Source organism: Bos javanicus, chromosome 26, assembly GCF_032452875.1.
Source record: "Bos javanicus breed banteng chromosome 26, ARS-OSU_banteng_1.0, whole genome shotgun sequence".
In the NCBI taxonomy this organism is placed as follows: domain Eukaryota; kingdom Metazoa; phylum Chordata; class Mammalia; order Artiodactyla; family Bovidae; genus Bos; species Bos javanicus.
Genome location: NC_083893.1, coordinates 43747735 through 43768172, shown reverse-complemented (window position 1 = coordinate 43768172; position 20438 = coordinate 43747735). Strand labels below are relative to the sequence as shown.

The following is a 20438-nucleotide window of genomic DNA, read 5'->3' as shown; positions in this document are numbered from 1 at the left end:
GGTGTTGAGACAAACATTAAAACAATGGTATACCATGATTAAATAAGTTTTTATTGTCACATTTAACTGCTTTGTCAGATATACATTGTAGGTTTCAGTATGGCATAAAAAATAAAAATATTTTCCTGAATGTCAAAATCTGAACAGAGGAGATGGTGATGGCACTTAAAAAAAAAAATTCACACTGGTGCTGAAGCTGCTAGAAGGTAGCTGATAAACACTGGAACAGATTTGCAGATAAAGCGGTCTGCAACATTTCAAACCAAACGGCAGTGGTATAAGGCCAACAAAACTGGGGAGCAGGAAGACACAGACCCCGCTGAGTAGCAGGCTGTCTGAAGGATGGCAGTTTGAACGTTTAATTTCCAGACTAAACTTCTTTCTTACAAAATGAAACTACTTTTTCAGAACCTGGATTTTAAGCTTCCTTAACAACTTCCTTATTCTTACAGGTCGTAACGAGTCCAAAGAAAGGCAGTTATAATCCATGGCATTAGCTTCGTGGGCTGACCCTGCCGTAAATGGGGGAGGGGGGGTCTTGTCATTTCCAAACCAGGAGCCTGTCATGCTCATGAACGTCTGTAGTGGTGTCACACATTCTGGGCAAAACTAGAAAGCAAGCAGTAATTAACTAAGAATGTTAAGTGCCTCCCCAAGGAAAGTCTCTACACATTCCACAGCTATATGCCCAAAGGTAACTTAAAAAAGTGTGGTTATTTTGATTGGAAATGAATCTCTATTCAATAACCAAGCTTCCCAAACAGTTTATTAAATGTCTTTCTTCCACAAATAAAACTAACACTAGGATTTGTCAGAAGATCTACACGAATTATCTCCCTTACGTACGAACTTGGCTAAATCTGCTGTGTCTGGAGTCTGTTCCTCATAAAACTCAGGTCTGGAACAGAACTCCTTTCTGTTATACTGCTGTGTGTCCTTCATTTAAGACTCCAGAACAGAGACCATAAACGTGGCTAGTGCAACAGAGCAGTCACTGGAATTCCCCGAAAGAAAAATAAGTAATTTATTTTATGACATACTTATTTGGATGATTACTTACTGGTAATTAGTATTTCTACATTTTTTTTTTAAAGGCAACCATTTTAAGTGACAATACATATCAGGCTAGTAGAAAAAAGTGGAAACAAAGCCCTCTCTTTTGATCTCACAAAGTCATGCAGACAAAAGAAGGTACGACTGATTTGTTCCAATCTTGGAAATTATCAAAATTTCTTTTCTGGCAAAGATGAATTTGGCTCATCATAGAAAGAAGGTTCTTTGAAGGCTGCTGCTAAACTAGTTTCCCTTTGAAAAAGTAAATTTCAAGGCATGATAGTGCAAGAGGTAAGGTTCTGATTTATAGAACATTTATAGACTAATTGTGCTTAGTCTCTAATTTCCAAATTATTTTAAAGAACAGAAACTACGTTGATAAGTTAATCTTTGCCTAAATTTACCAGTACATCCATGAATCGCACCAGAATTCGGACAATTTGATTATCTTAATGACTCTGTTGTGAGCCCTGCACACTGCGTCCGCAGGTGAGGACCCCCTGCATGCGAGGCTCCTCCAAGGTCTGGGCCCAAAAACTCATCTTGGGGAGTCCAGGGGCCCGAGAAAGCAGTTCTCCCCTCCAGAGGAAGTCCTCAAAAACTCTCTCAATGAGCGATTAAGAAAAACAGTGCTAACTGGAGAGTTTCTTGCGTTCAGTTAAATCTGGGAGGTCTGAGTGTTCCTGGAGCCCCCATCAGGGTGTGTCATGGGTCGAGAATCCCTTGAACGTGAGTATTCTCTATTAGGGGGCTCTGTAGGGTCAATCAAATTTTCATAATCACTGTCGTCTGATTCCTCAGCACTGTCTCCAGCTGCTCTGTGGGAAGGAGGGGCATCTGCTCCACTTCCAGGATATTTCAGTCCAGCACTGGTGGAGGCATAACTGGAGGAGCCCACAGCTTGAGGTCGAGGCATAAAGACGCTGCTTTCCATGCGAGAATGGCTCAGAGTACTTTCTTGATTATTTGGGTGAAGATCAGAATAAGGCGGAGGCGGGTCCGAGGCCTCTGTGTCTCCAAGAGTACTTCGACCTTCCACTGTGAACCCTGGATAGGGCATCCGAGGGCTGAAGGTAGGGTCCACACTCTCAGATGGCATCTGTCGGCTTACCATTGCCTGCTGCAATCCTGGGTGGAAAGAGGAAGGAAACTGTAACACTCTCTGTATTGTCACAGCTTTGCATGTCAACACATTCAATGGTCGACCTGACTGTTCTGAAAACGGCAACAAAGCAGTGCAATTTATTATTTCTGTGAATTACTGTACATTTGCACAGTATTTCATAATTTTCAAAAGCCTCAGAACAGCTCTCTGAAGTACTACCGTTATCATTAATATTACCGTCTGTTATGCAGGCAAAGGACCAGAGGTCAGAAAGACCAGGTGACTTCACTAAGAGAACAGTGAGAAGTGGGGGCTCTGATACCCAAACACAGGTCTCTCAATTCCAGATCCAGTGCTATGACCCTCGCCTCTGCTCACTGTGCTCAGAGACCATGGGGACAGAGGATAAAATTTAGAGTTGTCCCCACACTTGGTGGTCATCTGAATGTGAGTTTTTCCTTAATAGACCTCACATCAAAAAACAAAAAAAAACTTCTCGACAACTACTTGTCACAATATTCTTAAACATCTCTTTCTCCTTAAAAGTTCAAAGCCCTGGGACTTCCCTGGTGGTCGAGTGGCCAAGATGCTGCATCCCAATGCTGGGGGCCGGAGTCCAACCCCTGGTCCGGGAACTAGATCCCACGTGCTGCACTAAGGTTTGCATATCACACTGAAGGCTGCAGCTCCTGCATGCCACAGCAAAGACACAGCCCGACCAAAGAAACAGATATGAAGAAAAAAAAAGTTCAGAAAACAATACAACATTGCAAAAATACTTTTTAAATTAAATTAAAAAAATAGGGACTTCAAAAGTCCTGTGTTAGGTACCAGGCCATAACTTTATTGCATTTTTATGGTGGTAAAACTGAAACAGCCACACATCTATGAGTCTATGGCCTTTAAACTGTTTTCAAGTACATTTAAAAATATTATAAAAATGATTTGTACAAAATTTAGAAAAGGGAAAAAAAAAAGAAAATCACCCACAATTCTATCACTCAGATAGATATCTGAGTCATATCACCCAGGGGCCTGAGAAAGCAGTTCTCCCCCACAGTGGAAGTCCTCAAAAACTCTCTCAATGAGCGATTAAGAAAAACAGTGCTAACTGGAGAGTTTCTTGCATTCAGTTAAAATTTTGATGAAAAGTGTATAAGATTTGGGTTAAAAGACACACGCCTCAGGTGTCAGGCACCCCAACTTCTCCAAATCCCAGCTCCACCATCCAGCTTTGTGTATGTCTCTGTGTGTCCCTGTATTTTATCTGATTTATTTGCCTGCCTTGTGCAGCAGGCAGGCCCTTAGTTCCCCAACCAGGGGTGGAATCTGTGCCCCTGCAAGGGGAAGAGCCAAAGTCTTAACCACTAGTTAAATCTAGTGAGTTTCATAAAAAAGAATGAAATAATGCCATTTCCAGCAACATGGATGGAGCTACAGATTATCATACCAAGTGAAGTCAGACAAAGATAAATACCACTGATATTACTTACATATGGAATAAAAAAAACAAACAGAAAAACGGTACAAATGACCTTACTTACAAAACAGAAATAGGCTCACAGGCATAGAAAGCAAATATGGTTACCAAAGGGTGGGTGGGGAGGATAAATCAGGAGTCTGAGATTAACAGATACACACTACTGTACATAAGACCGATAAACCACAAGTCCTACTGGATAGCACAGTGAGCTATATTCAACATCTTGTAATAACCTATAATGGAAAAGAATCTGAAAAATTATATATATACACACACACACACACACACACACATATCTGAATTACCATGCTGTACTGAAACTAGCATGACATTGTAAATCAACTGTATTTCAATAAAAATAATAGTTTTAAAAATCTGGTGGTACTACAGCATATATGTCCGTTACCATGCTGGAGTTAATAGATTCTTGGGCCTAGTTCTCATTTAACCAGCTGGTTCCTTAGTGTAATGGTATCTGGCCACCCACTGCTATCAAAAACTAGACATTTAAAGTCTTTGCCGAGACCCTGCCCCGTGCATCAAACATAATGTTCACAGAATTTTAGGGAGCTCTTTTATGAGGCTCCAGTGAACACAGGACACGGCTCCTATGTCCTAGGCATGCCAGGGTTAACTTGGTAAGAAACATCACATCTACTGTACACAGACCATATCACTTCTTGGGAATTACTCTAACTTGCTTCAGCCTTCCTACCTTTGGTCTTTTTCCTTCCAGTATCAGAGACTTGAGAAGGACACCATGAGAAACAGTACTGTGCTTCTGGAAAAGCTAAAGACAAAGGAATGCCCTGTCCTAAGCAGCCTAACTTGGGGCCTGATGAATGTAAAAGAATGGATGTAATTTATCATATAATTTGAAGTTTAAAACCAGACATTTCCCTGATACTCAGGGGTAAAATGAATAAGAAGCTCACGTCTTTCTTGTTCCTTTTCATTCTTCCTCTGAGTGATCTGTCTTCTTAATTTGTTCACTTCTGCCTGACAAGATTCAACAACTCGCTCACTCTTTTCCACGTCTGCACACACTGCCTGAGGGAAAAATGACAACAAGAACAATTAGTTTCAAATCCAAGCATGAGGCACTTCATAAAGACAGCATCGATTATGACCCTAGGAAAAATCTGTATACTTTATTAAGTTAAAAAGCAGACATTTCCCTGAGGTATACAACAAAACCATGAAGGCCCACGAGACCAGTACTGCTGTTATTCACTGAGCTGCTTTCTCAGTTATGTTAAGATGATTATGCTACTTAGCTTAGACATTCTTGAATATGAATCTTTCCCTTGCTTACTCATCTTTATTTATATGAAAAGGGAATTTTGGTATCAGCCTAGCATAGGGTTTCCTGGGTGGGTGCTACTGGTAAAGGACCCGTCTGCCAATGCAGGAGACCTAAGGGACTCGGGTTCAATCTCTGGTTGAAAAGATCCCCTGGAGGAGGGCATGGCAACCCACTGCAGTATTCCTGCCTGGAGAATCCTATGGACAGAGGAGCCTGGCGGGCTACATCCACAGGGTTACAAAGAGTCGGATACGACTGAAGTGACTTAGCACACACAGTCTAGCATAGGAGGATGAACAAAAGAAAAGGGATGAGCATAGGAGGATGAACAAAAGAAAGGGATGACATGCTTTCAACTTTTACTTATAATCAACAATTAAGCCTCGGATCACACACAGATTTATTTAATAGAAACCACAACTAGGAAAAGTTGAAAAAGAACTTGACTTTGAAACTTATTTTCTTTTTCAACTTTCCCTAGTCAATGTACTTTAACCATTCATATCAGGGCATGGACGTGATCTGGTGTTTGCAGGGCAGGCCTTAATCAATAGGCAATGAAATGTCTAATACATGCCACTTTGAAGTCTGTGAGACGGAACCGACAGTCTGCAAAGAGCATGGTCATGAATTCAGGACAAAAAGTTGCTTTTCACTGCACGTTCCTTCCATAGCAGAAATACCAGAAATCGCCGGAAAGTGGGCCAGTCACCAATGAGTGAGGCTGGATTAAGTCCCTGTGCTGCTGCGGGGACCGTGACCCTGATTTGGAGCCTCACACTGGGATCTGCCCACTGCCTGCTTTCCCCTGTGCCCCAGGCTGAATGGAGACTGCTCTCCTCTTTCTCAGTAGCTGCCTGTGCTCTTTCATTCCCTGGGCCCTTCCTCCAGGCCTGAGACAGCCTCTTCAGCCTGACCCCTCTTCTTCCTGTCCTCCAAGGTGCTTTTGTTCTTAGGGTTTCAGAGCGAATCACCCCTAAGAACACTCTGGGGCTGATGACAAGAACGTGGGAAAGTACTGCCAGCACCTAGCTCAGGACCTGGCTTGCAGGAGACGTTTCCATAGATATTTGTTGCATGAATGCCTAGGAATGAACAGGCCCCACTGCACCCTCCCACTCAGTGGAGGCAGCTGTGGGCAGAGGAGTGAACTCGAATCAGGAGGCCGAGCTGTCCTGAGTTACCACGGGGCCTTTGGGTGCGGTCTCTACTTAGAGGCTAAGTGATGAGACAGCTGTGTTCTTAGCAATCCTTCCTTAAACTGGGAATACATTTCTCTACGGAAAACGCTGTCATTAAGGAGGTCACAAGTATTTAAAAGAGTGATATTAAAACTGTACTTCAGAGTCTCCATGGCAGGCATATAGTGAGAGAGACAGGCTTTCGTAGACTGGCGTGAGTAACTACTACACACATCTGATATCATTTGGGGACTGATTTTTGGACCACAAGAGATTATTAAAAATTAAAGTAGAATTTAAAAAGCATTTGGGCAACATAAATACTGAAAGCTAGTGGATAAGTCAGTTACCTGCACCTTCTCCTGAAGCGCATTGTAAACCTGATAGATCGCCCTGATGTCTTTCATCACTCCGTCCTTGTCAAAAAAGTCAGCACTAGAAGACAGAAGCGAGGTTCACAGAGCGATCAGACCACAGTGAACGGAAGGCACTTTCCCGTCATTTCCTCCTTAATCTACCGATTACTTAAATGCTGCAACCCCAGGGTAACAATGTTTCAGCAACAATGCCCATGTCCCTAGGGTTACACAAGAGAAAGAAGAGAGAACCCCTGTTGCCAAGACCACTGAAAAATAGTAGTTATTTTTTCCCTCACCCTATACATTTTTCAGGGACCACAGTTAGCTTTCAGAACCTCAGACATACACATAATCTACTCACATTTTTGCATCAGTTGCAAAAAAAGAAGAAAATTGTGGCAAGTGATTAAAAAAATAAATATTGATAAAAGTAAATTTTCTTTTCAATAAGCGTTCAGATTTTGATATACAGTAGTAGAGAAAGAGAATTGCCTTATTGGATTTTTCAGTGTTTATCATATCAAATGACGTCACATTTCTCCAGAAGCACAGTTAGAAAAAGAAAGGAAAAACATTCATTTTACCTTTCAACTTACCCGTGTTCTTTAATAACTTTGGCATAACTCTGAGAAGTATTTGGCACTGAAGACACTTTATACTCTTGCTGGCTAGTATTGCCTAGATTGGGAATAGCAAGGGATATCCTTTGATTATACCTGTGGGGGATTGAGAGAGAGACAGAGATCATGTTGAAAGCACCCCTCTACTTAAAGACTGGGTCTTGCCAACAGGAGCTCGAGTCTCTGCACTGGGAACTAACAGAAGGTCTCACAGAGAACCCACTTCCACAGACCACCCAGGGTTATGTTGATTAGAAAAGTTTCACTTCCCTTATAGTAGGACTCAACTGTAAACTCCGGAAGGCAGATGTTAGGTCTTCTGCATTTCCACAGCAACTGACAAGAGTGCTGAGGTGGTTTTAGGTGCTTAAAAACCTACTGACTAATTGATGAAATCTTAGGAGTGGCTATTTAACAACTAATAATTATTTTTCACTGATGCTGATTTAATTTATTCTACTATAAATGAACTTCTGTAGGAACCCTTTCTGTTGTTTACTGACATACCATGATCATATGATCTTTCTTTTTGCTTTAACAAGTTCCTAATGCAAAACCCTCATTAGCCAGTAGGTGGATCAATTTTACAATTTTGTCCTTGAAATCTATGTTTTAAAATTATAATCAGGCTTACAGCACAACAGAACTGTATTTGTATATAATGGATTATGGAGAAGCAGATGATGATTTCCAGCTGTTTATTCTTGTAAGAATTGATGCATAATGAATGTCTTGCTAATGCTTCTTGACTCAAAAACTATTTTAATTTATATAATTAACTGACAGGAAAATACTTTCTCCATCACAAAGAAAACCAGCTACAGGACAGTTATAAACACTCTTCTTTAAAGATGCTATAAAATGCTTATTTTCAAAGGCACAAATCTCAAGTACTTGTGTCAACATCTTTCCTATTTATGTGGGCTGGTGAATGCTTTCTTTACCTTCGATTTGGTCTAAAGAGAACATATTCTAAAGCATGAGTGGAATTGTTGGCGGTGGAGATGAAGCTGAAGAGGAGGAAGACGAGGTCGGGCACCCCGAGGATGCGGGTGAGCTGCTTGTGGATCACCTGCTCTCGGTACGACATCTGCTGCTGCGTGTTTCGCCGGAATCTGTACCAACCGATCACTTTCTGCAACAGACGTAGAAGAAAGAAGTGTTAAAAGCTGCATGAAATCCCACAAATTTCATTCCAAACGCATCCGCACAAACATTCATACCAAATTTACGTGCAACAGCACGAAACTGAAAGCCACGCAACTGTCCCACCAACAGGTGAATGGATAAATAGAAATGTGGCATACGCACACACTGGACTTCTACTCAGTGACACCAAGGAAGAAACACCGACACACGCAACACACATGAGTCCCACATAATTATGCTGAGTGAGAGAAGCCAGAACAATAACAACAAAGATTATCATCATCATAAGAGCACAGGCTACAGGATTCTTTTTTTTTGGGGGGGCCACACTGCACGGCTTGTAGGATCTTAGTTCCCCAACCAGGACCGAACCTGGGCCACAGTGGTAAAAGCGCCAAGTCCCAATCACTGGACTGCCAGGGAATTCTCAATCTACGATTTGATGGCATGTAAATTCTAGAAAATGAAAATGACATAAAGCAGATGACTGGGGCAGAGGTGAGAAGGAGGGATCAGAAAAGACAAGGAGATTTTGGCACGGACAGATATGTTCGTTATCTTATTCTGATGGTGGTTTCATGCATGTATACATATATCAAAACTTATCAAAGTATATGCTTTAAATATATGCAGTTTACTACATGTTAATTATACTTTAATACAACAATTTTAAAAGGTTAGCTTTGTCAGTGCTGACTATACCAGAACTTAAATTGGTATGTGATTTAAACTGACAGGCTCTTTGGAAGAACATTTTCACAATGTGATCTGCTGGATGTATGGAAGATGGAAGGCCTAAGAGACACCTGGGAGCTTGCTGGGCCCAATCAAAACCTGCAGAATTGGAGCTTCTAAGGGTACAGTCAGAAATCTGAATTTAAGATGAATTCTTAAGTTTTTTCTTAGGTATAAAGTTTGAAAACCTCTGTTGTGGAGACACTTTAATTCTTTATAGGAAGAACAATCTTCCATAGCTTCTTTCTTTAAAACAAACTCTTTGAATGAAAATCCTAATGAAAGTAATTTAAAGTTGTTCAGATCAGTTGCTCAGTCGTGTCTGACTCTTTGCGACCCCATGAATCGCAGCACGCCAGGCCTCCCTGTCCATCACCAACTCCCGGAGTTCAATCAAAGTCACGTCCATCGAGTCGGTGATGCCATCCAGCCATCTCATCCTCTGTCGTCCCCTTTTCCTCCTGTCCCCAATCCCTCCCAGCTTCAGAGTCTTTTCCAATGAATCAACTCTTCGCATGAGGTGGCCAAAGTACTGGAGTTTCAGCTTTAGCATCATTCCTTCCATAATAACGGTAAATTTAGATTATGTTTTAGAAACTTTCATAAAGGAAGGAAGTCAATCAACCTTTACTATTACAATTATTTTCACTAATTACCACAACAACCCTGAGAGGTGAATAATGTTTTCTGCACAGAGTTCATACCACATGCAAGGAACTACAGGGAGCAAAGTAACACTGCCTGCTCTTAAGAAGTACTGCTGCTGCTGTTGCTGCTAAGTCACTTCAGTCGTGTCCGACTCTGTGAGACCCCATAGATGGCAGCCCACCAGGCTCCCCGTCCCTGGGATTCTCCAGGCAAGAGTACTGGAGTGGGTTGCCATTTCCTTCTCCAATGCATGAAAGTGAAAAGTGAAAGGGAAGTCGCTCAGTCGTGTCTGACTCTTAGCGACCCCATGGACCGCAGGCCACCAGGCCCCTCTGCCCATGGGATTTTCCAGGCAAGAGTACTGGAAAAGTAGTGGCAGTGGGTTGCCACTGCCCTCTCCGTAAGAAGTACTACTGAAAATAAAGCATAATTCTAATTATATTGAAGCAATTAATTCTGGTATACTTTAAATATAAAGAAAACTCAAACACTTCTGTCAGTATAAATCTTAGAGTGAAAAGTAGTTTTCCTTTAAAAAAAATAAAAACAAAAAGAAAAATTATCAACTGGCTAGAGCTACTAGTATCAAAGAACATGGCATATTTCATGCTGAGTCTCGGCACTTTGAATTTAACTTGGGATTAGCTCCTCTGAAGGACTGGGTCACGTCTCACACCCTCTGCATTCCTGCAGAGGCCCGAGCAGCAGTCAGCACATGGCCGTTCTCATGAAATACTCGCTGATTAAACAATCAAGCAAGTGGTGACTGCATGGATACTAACACTTTTCATTTACACTGACTCTACTTGTTTGATTCCATTTGTACTTTCTGAGAAACAGGAAGCTTTGTAAATTTATTGTGGATATTAATTTATTCATTTGATATTTGCTAAAAAGATAACCCTCTTCATTCTGATCAATGAGAGATAAGATGCCAAAATAATTCACACTGGTGACAGGTACAATTGTACCTTTTAGAGCTAATAAGCTGGTTGCAAGGCTATCGAGTACCGAGGTTACTGATGTGGAAGAGCACATTTTTGATAGCTATTTTTGGGCCATGATGAAAAATTATGAATGTCTTTCCCTAAAACCTTATCTCTGCTGAAGCTTCAGACAATATTTCACAAAGACTCTCCTCTCTACTCTCCATGCTAGACATTGACTTACATTTTCTGGAGCCAAAGCAATTATCCCCAATACTGAGCACATTTGTCATCTTTAACTTGTGTTCTTTTTGGCCTTATGATAATATTAAGATGGCAGTTATATTTATCATTATCTGTTTCAGAGCAGATGCTTTCAGGAAGGCAGAAATCCTCCTTTCACTTGCTTTTTTTGGCCTGAGCCCAAAACCTGAGGGTGGTCAAAACTTTGTAAACATAATATGGCTTCTGCCAGGGCAGTAACTGAGCAGGCAACCAGGCTGCACCTACAGGGGAATTTCTCATATGAAAACACACTGGCCTCCATCTTAAATCCAACTTTTTTTTAAATTTAGCAATGTTGTGGAGTTCCTATATTTGAGAGCCACATGTTTTTAGTAAATAATTTTCTATATATTTTATATATATTAATTGGTATTGTGACAAAAATCTTTATTAGGTTGTGTATTCTAATGGATTATTTTAGGACTCAAGAAACTTTTAAAATTACTACATACTTATTTTATGAGTTCAAATCACTGAACTTTCCTTTGTAGGATTTTTCTTTCTTTTTTTCAGTGGGGGAGCCTCCCTGCTCCACTTCTAGGATTTTAGCTCCCCCACCAGGGACTGCACTCCAGCAGCCCTCAGGGCCCTTGGCAGTGAGAGCGCAGAGTCCCAACCACTGGACCACCTGGGAACTCTCAGTTCAGTTCAGTCGCTCAGTCATGTCCAACTCTTTGCAACCCCATGGACTGCAGCATGCCAGGGTTCCCTGTGTATCACCAATCCCATAGCTGGCTTAAACTCATGCCCATCGAGTTGGTGATGCTATAAAAACATCTCCTCCTCTGTCGTCCCCTTCTCCTCCTGTCTTCAATCTTTCCTAGCATTACGCTCTTTTCCAATAAGTGAGTTTTTCGCATCAGGTGGCCAAAGTACTGGAGTTTTATTTAGCTTCAGCATCAGTCCTTCCAAAGAATATTCAGGACTGATTTCCTTTAGGATTGACTGGTTTGATCTCCTTGCAGTCCAAGGGACTTTGAAGAGTCTTCTCCAACACCACAGCTCAAAAGCACCAATCTTCTGGTGCTCAGCTTGCTTTATGGCCCAGCTCTCACATCCATATATGACTAGGGGAAAAACCACAGCTTTGATGTTGCCAAAGTGATGTCTCTGCTTTTAATATGCTGTCAAGGTTGGTCATAGCTTTTCTTCCACGGAGCAAGCATCTTTTAATTTCAAGGTTGCAGTCACCATCTCCAGTGATTTTGGAACTTAAGAAAATATAGTCTGTCATTATTTCCACTGTTTCCCCATCTATTTGCCATAAAGGGATAGGACCAGATGCCATGATCTTAGTTTTTTGAATGTGAGTTTTAGGCCAATTTTTTCACTTTTACTTTCACTTTCATCAAGAGGCTCTTTAGTTCCTCTTTACTTTCTGCCATAAGGGTGGTGTCATCTGCATATCTGAGGTTATTGAGATTTCTTCTGGCAGTCTTGATTCCAGCTTGGGCTTCATCCAGGCCAGCATTTCACATGACATAATCTGCATATAAGTTAAATAAGCAAGGTGGCAATATGCAGCCTTGACATACTCCTTTCCCAATTTGGAACCAGTCTGTTGTTCCATGTCCAGTTCTAACTGTTGCTTCTTGATCTTCATACAGATTTCTCAGGAAGCAAGTAAGGTGGTCTGTTTTACCCATCTCGGAGAATCTTCTACAGCTTATTGTGATCCACACAGTCAAAGGCTTTGGTGTAGTCAATAAAGCGGAAGTAGATGTTTTTCTGGAACTCTCTTGCTTTTTCGATGATCCAAAGGATGCTGGCAATCTGATCTCTCATTCCTCTGCCTTTTCTAAATTCAGCTTGAACATCTGGACGTTCTTGGCTTACATACTGTTGAAGCCTAACTTGGAGAATTTTGAGTATTACTTTGCTAGCATGTGAGATGAGTGCAATTGTGTGGTGGGTTTGAACATTCTTTGGCATTGCCTTTCTTTGGGATTTGAATGAAAACTGATCTTTTCCAGTCCTGTGGCCACTGCTGAGTTTTCCATATTTTCTGGCATATTGAATAGTGCAGCACTTTCACACATCATCTTTTAGGATTTGAAATAGCTCAACTGGAATTCCATCACCTCTACTAGCTTTGTTTGCAGTGATGCTTCCTAAGGCCCACTTGACTTTGGACTCCAGGATGTCTGGTCTAGGTGAGTGATCACACCATCGTGGTTATCTGGGTCATGAAGATCTTTTTTTGTATAGTTCTGTGTATTTTTGCTACTTCTTCTTAATATCTTTTGCTTCTGTTAGGTCCATACTGTTTCTGTCCTTTATTGTGCCCATCTTTGCATGAATGGTTCCCTTGGTATCTCTAATTTTCTTGAAGAGCTCTCTAGTCTTTCCCATTCTGTTGTTTTCCTCTATCTCTTTGGAAGGCTTTCTTATTCCTCCTTGCTATTCTTTTGAACTCTGCATTCAAATGGGTGTATCTTTTCTTTTCTCCTTTGCCTTTAGCTTCTCTTCTTTTCTCAGCTATTTGTAAGACCTTCTCAGACAACCATTTTGCCTTTTTGCATTTCTTTTTCTTGGGGATGGTCTTGATCTCTGCCTCCTGTACAATGTCACGAACCTCTGTCCATAGTTCTTCAGGCACTCTATCAGATCAAATCCCTTGAATCTATTTGTCACTTCCACTGTATAGTCGTTAAGGGATTTGATTTAGGTCATACCTGAATGGTCTAGCGGTTTTCCTACTTTCTTCAATTTAAGTCTGAATTAGGCAATAAGGAGTTCATGATCTGAACCACAGTCCGCTCCCAGTCTTGTTTTTGCTGACTGTATAGAGCTTCTTCATCTTTGGCTGCAAAGAATATAATCAATCTGATTTCGGTGTTGACTGTCTGGTGATGTCCATGTGTAGAGTCTTCTCTTGTGTTGTTGGAAGACAGTGTTTGCTATGACCAGTGCGTTCTCTCGGTAAAACTCTATTAGCCTTTGCCCTGCTTCACTCTGTACTCTAAGGGCAGGTTTGCCTGTTACTCCAGGTATCTCTTGATTTCCTACTTTTGCATCCCAGTCCCCTGTAATGAAAAGGACATCTCTTTTTGGTGTTAGTTCTAGAAGGTCTTGTAGGCCATCACAGAACTGCTCAACTTCAGCTTCTTTGGCATTAGTGCTTGGGGCATAGACTTGGATTACTGTGATAGTGAACGGTTTGCCTTGGAAATGAACAAAGATCATTCTGTCATTTTTGAGACTGCATCCAAGTATTGCATTTTGGACTCCTTTGTTGACTATGACGGCTACTCCATTTCTTCTAAAGGATTCTTGCCCATAGTAGTAGATATAATGGTCATCTGAGTTAAATTCACCCATTCCAGTCCATTTTAGTTCACTGATTCCTAAAATGTTGATGTTTGCCATCTCCTGACTACTTCCAATTTGCCTTGATTTATGGATGTAACATTCCAGGTTCCTATGCAATATTATTCTTTACAGCTTCGGAGTTTACTTTGATCACCAGTCACATTCACAACTGGGCACTGTTTTTGCTTTGGCTCTGTCTCTTCATTCTTTGGAGTTAGTTCTCCACTGATCTTCAGTAGCATATTAGGCATCTACCGAGCTGGGGAGTTCATCTTTCAGTGTCCTATCTCTTTACCTTTCCATACTTTTCATGGGGTTCTCAAGGCAAGAATACTGAAGTGGTTTGCCATTCCCTTCTCCAGTGGCCCACATTTTGTCAGAACTCTCCGTCAAGGAACTCCCAGAGCTTTTCAATTAAACATTAGCTTTGAAGCCTGCCTAGCAGAGAATCAATTTTTGAAGTGTTTCCATTAGCACTTTCTTGAAGAGTTGATGTTAATTAAAAATAATTTTTTATATCAGATACTGTCTAAGTACATATGTATTTTTAAGCCGAACATTTTAAATTTAACTTTGTAGGTACTACTATAACCCCTTTGAGGTGAAGATGTAACTTTGTACCATTTCTGGGGAAAAATCACCATACTAGAGTCAACTATACAGCTTTTCAGTCTAAATATTAAGTATTACCTTTTGTTTTGGGGCTAGAAATTTGGATTCTTGAAAAAAAAAAAAAACCTCAAAGAGTTTATATTATGTATAAGGTGTCATAGGAAATACAATGAACATAAAATACAGTCTCTGCCTTTAACAAATTGTATGGAAAATAAAACCTAATTTCCAAGTAAATTGAAGAAACAAATTCTTGTCTTTTAATTGCAAAAGAAAATATAATCGTTAATTTTAGCACAAAGCTTTAGAAAATCAAAACTGAAGATCAGGTTTTGAGAATCTGGGCCCCAGGAAAAGCAAAGATAACTCCAGTTAACAAACTATATTGGTCTTCTGTGTCTCAAAAGACCAAATCCAATTTTATTTATTATTTTAAAAAATATGATATGACTATATTTTAATATATAACTGAAATACAAAATATCATAGTAAATTAGCAAATCCAATTTAAAACCCCCAAATTAATTAAGAAAAGTGTCTCTATTTACTACTGAAAATGCTACATGATAGAGTTCATTTCTTTTTTCCAATTAGTTTCAATATAAAATATAATGTAAAAAAACTTATTATATAAAGTTTCCCCTCCTCAGCAACATCTCTGCTGCCTTTACTTAGAGCAACCACTTCTAGGTGTGGTTGGCTTTCTTCTGGATCTTTCTCTTTATACTCAGACTTTTGTTTTTATAAAAAGCAGGCTCAAATTATTTCACTTAACTTTAAGAACTTTCTAAGTCATTCATGAGAACCTCCCTTATCTTTTTAATGGCTGCTTCATATCCCATGGGCTTCCCCAGAGGTGCAGTAGTAAAGAATCCACCTGCCAATGCAGGAGACACAAGAGACATGGGTTTAATCCCTGGATCAGGAAGATGCCCTGGAGGAGGAAATGGCAACCCACTCCAATATTCTTGCCAGGCAAATTCCATGGAGAGAAGAACCTGGCAGGCTATAGTCCATGGGGTGGTCAAGAGTCGGACGCGACTGAGCATGCATAAACTGTCATATTCCATAGTATGGAGGCACCAACATAATTTACTTAACCATTCCTTGCTGGTAGACATTTAGATTGCTTTCAAAATTCTCATTATTAAGCAAAGATGCAAGAAACATCTTTGCATGCTGCATTAAAAGGCCAGACTGCTGGGTTTAAATCTTGGCACCAACATTCGGGCTTATAACCTTAACCAAGATATTTATCCTTAGCTGTCTCAACTGTAAAATGGGGGTGATGATAACAGCCTTATGGGGTGGGTATAAGGATTAAATGTGTCAGTACCTGGAAAGTGCTCAGTATACGGTCTGGCACAGAGCTAAAGTGTTCAGTAACACACATTTTCACACCTTTGTGCCTATTTGTCTGTTTTCTTGGGCCAGATTCCTCGAGATGGAACTCTATATTTAAAATTCTGTTATTGCAAAACTCTCTCCCTAAATGTCTATGTCAACTTACATTCCCACCAGCTACAGCTTCCCCACTTCCCACAACCTTGCCAACACTGGATATTAGCAATTCTTTTATACTTTTGCCAACTGGATGGACAACAACAACAAAAAACAACAGTATTATGTGTTACAATTTGCATTTCCTGATGAGAATGAACATTTTTTCCATTTACTTCTTGACCGTTTGTAGATTTCTTTTTTCTTTTGTAATTTCCTGTTCATATTCTTTATTTCTTTTTTCCACTTCAAATATTTTTTCTCTATTGAAAAGAAAATGTCCTGGTAATTTAATATATGGTGAGTGTTCTAGATAAGTGCTTCGGTAAGAATCTTCATGAAATAAATTTTAGTTTTAGAGAGTATATAAAGCTTCATTATTTAAAATGTGAAAATAAATGGAATGAAGAAGTAAGGCAGTGGCTAGAGAATGAAGATGCTCCAGATGCCAGAATGTGCATTTCAGGGAAATCACTGAGAATGGGGGAGTGAGACTGGGATCCTTGGGCTGCACTCACCCACTTCTGCACACCTGGGCAGGTGACCGTGTTAAAGACTCTCTGCCAACACGGTGCCCTTCCTGAGCCTGTCATCACCCACAAAACACTGTCCTTTCCCCAGACGTTCCCCATACTTTCTATGTTTCCTTTTCCCTTACCTGTTTCTCTTTCTGCCTGTGCACCAGATGGTGGTTCTGAGAGGGCCCTACACTGGAAAAGCTGCCCATTTACTCTAGCTGCTTCTGAGGCCCTTCTTCGAACACCTGAGATGTCCCACACTGATTGTTTTATGCACAGGTAATCTTTTAAAGGCTTTTTTATAATACATGCTTCTAAAGAATGGCATTTTGTTTTCTCTTTAACAAGCTTTCACTTTCATTGGTACTTTTCCTCCTCACGTGATGTTTTAGTGACTCATCTATTTTCAGGGAATCAATATACCAAGGTAAAAAAGTAAACCCCATACACGGTACAACAGAGTAAATTATGAATGAGACCATCACACAGCAGCAGCAATAAAACCTCGGCTCATTTTCAATTCTATTCAGACGTGTTTACCATATATATACACACAAGCAGAACATCATATGCATATGCTTACAGAAACAATAAACATATGATCTTTTGGGAAAACATCTATGTTCGATGTGAACTGAACTTGAAAGAGCAACACATCAAAAGATGTTTGACTGCAATCTACATTTTTTTAGGAATATTTTCCCTCATTATAAAATTCATGCATGTGTAGTAAATGTTGGCAAAATTATTTTTTAAATTACCAAATAGGAAAATTAGAACCACCCAGAAGCAACTATTGTTAACTTTCTGGATTATAGTTCATGTTCTTTTTTCTCCTTCTGACTTTTTACATAATGGAATCATACTCTAAATATCTAAATTCTGTTTTACATACTGTAAACATTGTATCACATCTACAGTTTACCTTTAAAATCTACTTAACAGAATTCTTACACATTAATAACAAATCTCACTGTTTCACTTTACATTCCTTTCTGGTTTTAAGTTTGGGTGATAAAGATTGATTTCCAAATCAGACTGGGTGACAAACATACCTTTCTCCGATCTTTAAGAATCCTGTCCAAGCTCTCTTCATTAACTTTGCTTGCATAGTCATAAAAACTGTTTTTTTTAAGAGGAAAAACATTTTATTAAAATTACATAGTATTTTGACAAAAATATGCTTAGCAACTTGTGTCTGTGTGTCGCCTGATCCTAAAAGTTGGCAATAAAGCCACAACTGCGCATCTGCAGTAGGTGTAAAATGGCGCAGTGGCAAAGAGCCCGCCTGTCTGTGCAGAAGGTGCGAGAGACGCAGGTTCGACCCCTTCCCTGCAGGGAAGATCCGCTGCAGGAGGAAATGGCAACTCACTCCAGTATTCTTGCCTGGAGAATTCCATGGACAGAGAAGCCTGGTGGGCTACAGTCCATGGAGTTGCAAAGAGTTGGACACAACTGAACAACTGAGCACACACACACACAACAAGTATATAAGAAAAAACAATCTAAATGTTTTGCTGATATGAGGTATCCTTTGCATCAAAGATTCCTCAAGAGACTGCTACATTCAAAAGGTATTACTTCCATAAGTGGAAATGCTGATACCAAGTAATTAAAAAATGTGTGGTTTCAAATGACTGTGACATCTTTTCCTTGTCTCTAAGTGTCAATTATCTATGGGGGAAAAAAAGAACAGAGAAGCACATATTCTGAGAAATGAAGAAGGGAAATGAATATTTGCTGACTCCTTAATAAGACACTCAGCTGCATGCTTCCTCATGTTAATTCATTTCATTTCTGTCTCACTGCTGGGAGGTAAGTACTAGTTCAGCCCAACAAGTCAACACTTTTTTCCCTCCATTTTTGTAAATAAAGATACTGCGGTTAAGTGACTTGCCCCAAATTATAGAACTGGCAGATGGAAGAGCTGGAATTTGGATCTAGGTCTGGCCAGCTTCAAATTGAAGGCACTCACCTTTAAAAGAGACCCATCTGACCAGGACCCTGTGAAGAGCATTTCGGGCATAATGATGTGTGACCTTTTCTATCACTGGTCCTGGTTTCAGGAATGCCACACCCCTCCTCCCACCACCACAAGCCCAGGCCTTACAGGCAGGAAGGAGTTCAAGTTACAGCAAAAACAATGAACTGGAAGTCAGGAGATACCAGCTCCAGCTCTGCGATGTTCCTCTCTATATGATCGTGGGCAAGTCACTTGAACCTCACTGGCCTCCACTTCTTTTTTTTTTTTTTTTGCAAAATAAACAGTTTGGAGCAGACATATGATTTCCATGGTTTCTTTCAGTCCTATGAACGATGAGTCTATGGCTTCAATTATGAGTCTATGGGTCTAGGTTCTGGGTATTACTTTACTAACAGTGGCTTAAGGAACTCCTCAGAAAGACAAGGCAGGGCACACCCAGCAAAGTCTTAGATGGTCAGGGCCAAACAATAGGACCCTTTCCGATCCAGACCGAGGCTGTGAGTGGACCAGGGCCTGAATCATTCATTGACTGCTGAATCGTCAGCAATCGGTCTCAGTGCTCTGAGATTCTTTTCAGATGAACTGCGGATTCCTTGTTTGCTTCCTGCTCCTCTTCAGTTACATGTAAATCTAAGAGTGAGGTTCTCAGCTATTGTGGGGCTTTGTTCACAGGTAACAATCCTCTGAAATAAGGGGTAAGTATGTGTGGGAGGGGTGGGGATAAGATGGGTGGTGAACACAGTGGAAGTCTCCAGGGGTTCTTGGGTGCAGGGCTGTTGGGGGTTTAGGTCAGCTGAGGATGGGAGCGGAGTCAGGGTGAAAGCTGCCGTGAACACACGGCAGCAACAACCAGGCACAAGGGGCTGGCAGCGTCAAGGCAGAAGTGCTGACCCAGAACGCTGAATCCAACTGGTATGGGCAGCAGTGCAAGGAAAGGATTGGCCTGGCTTTTCACAAAGCAGAGCAACAGGGCCTCAGGGAGGTTTACGAAACACAAGAGTGAAGGTCATCATATCTGTCAACAGGTGGAAGGGTTGGGGGCTCTGGAAGGAGGCAGAGGCCTGGACTGTGGTTTGGGGAGAAGTCTGGTGGAGGCCACATGCTGGTCACTTTCTCCCTCACCTTTGCCTCCATGGGCGTCTGTGTCACTTTCTCTCTTTGAATGTCTCTCCTCCTGTTTCTTTCTGTCCTTTAGTTGGTCATAACATGCAACTGGAATATATTAACTTAAACCCAAAAAAGTAAGCTTTATGTTCCCTTTCCTTACACTTTAAAGTTGTACACAGAACACTTTTATGCCTCTTACAATATGCTTTTATCTCTATGTGATCCTTGATGAGCTGCTTTCTGTACGGTTGACAAGCCCATGCTAGGAAGGCTGGCAGGAAGGCTTCCATTTTAAACCACTGAGGCCAAGGTTTATCTGCCCACCCTTCACCTTTTCCTAACTTAACACAGCGCTACACATGCATCTGACACTCAGTAAATCAGTGAACTTGGACCCCTCAGTTATACTTAAAACACTACAGCCATAATCAGATACAAGTCTGAGTTAATTAGTCTTCAATCAATTAATCTTTTAGTAAGGACGAAAAGCTACAAAGAAGGATGTGGCTTACCTAAAAAGTTTTGAACAAGGCTGATGGTTATGGATTTCTGTAA

The 20438-nt window shown here is 40.7% G+C and overlaps 1 protein-coding gene across 2 annotated transcripts in view; it reads right to left on the bottom strand.

Annotated features, from left to right (window-relative positions):
- Positions 1-746: 746 nt before the first annotated feature.
- Positions 747-20438, bottom strand: part of ABRAXAS2 (abraxas 2, BRISC complex subunit) — a 29861-nt gene continuing 10169 nt past the window's right edge. For both annotated transcript variants that reach the window (XM_061403808.1, XM_061403809.1), the window contains 7 exons: positions 20396-20432; positions 17848-17914; positions 8052-8242; positions 7084-7203; positions 6479-6563; positions 4577-4691; positions 747-2181 (listed from right to left, as the gene is read on the bottom strand). In XM_061403808.1, coding sequence (XP_061259792.1) covers positions 1712-2181; positions 4577-4691; positions 6479-6563; positions 7084-7203; positions 8052-8242; positions 17848-17914; positions 20396-20432 — 1085 coding nt within the window. In that variant the 3' untranslated portion in view covers positions 747-1711. The remainder of the gene's footprint in view (positions 2182-4576; positions 4692-6478; positions 6564-7083; positions 7204-8051; positions 8243-17847; positions 17915-20395; positions 20433-20438) is intronic.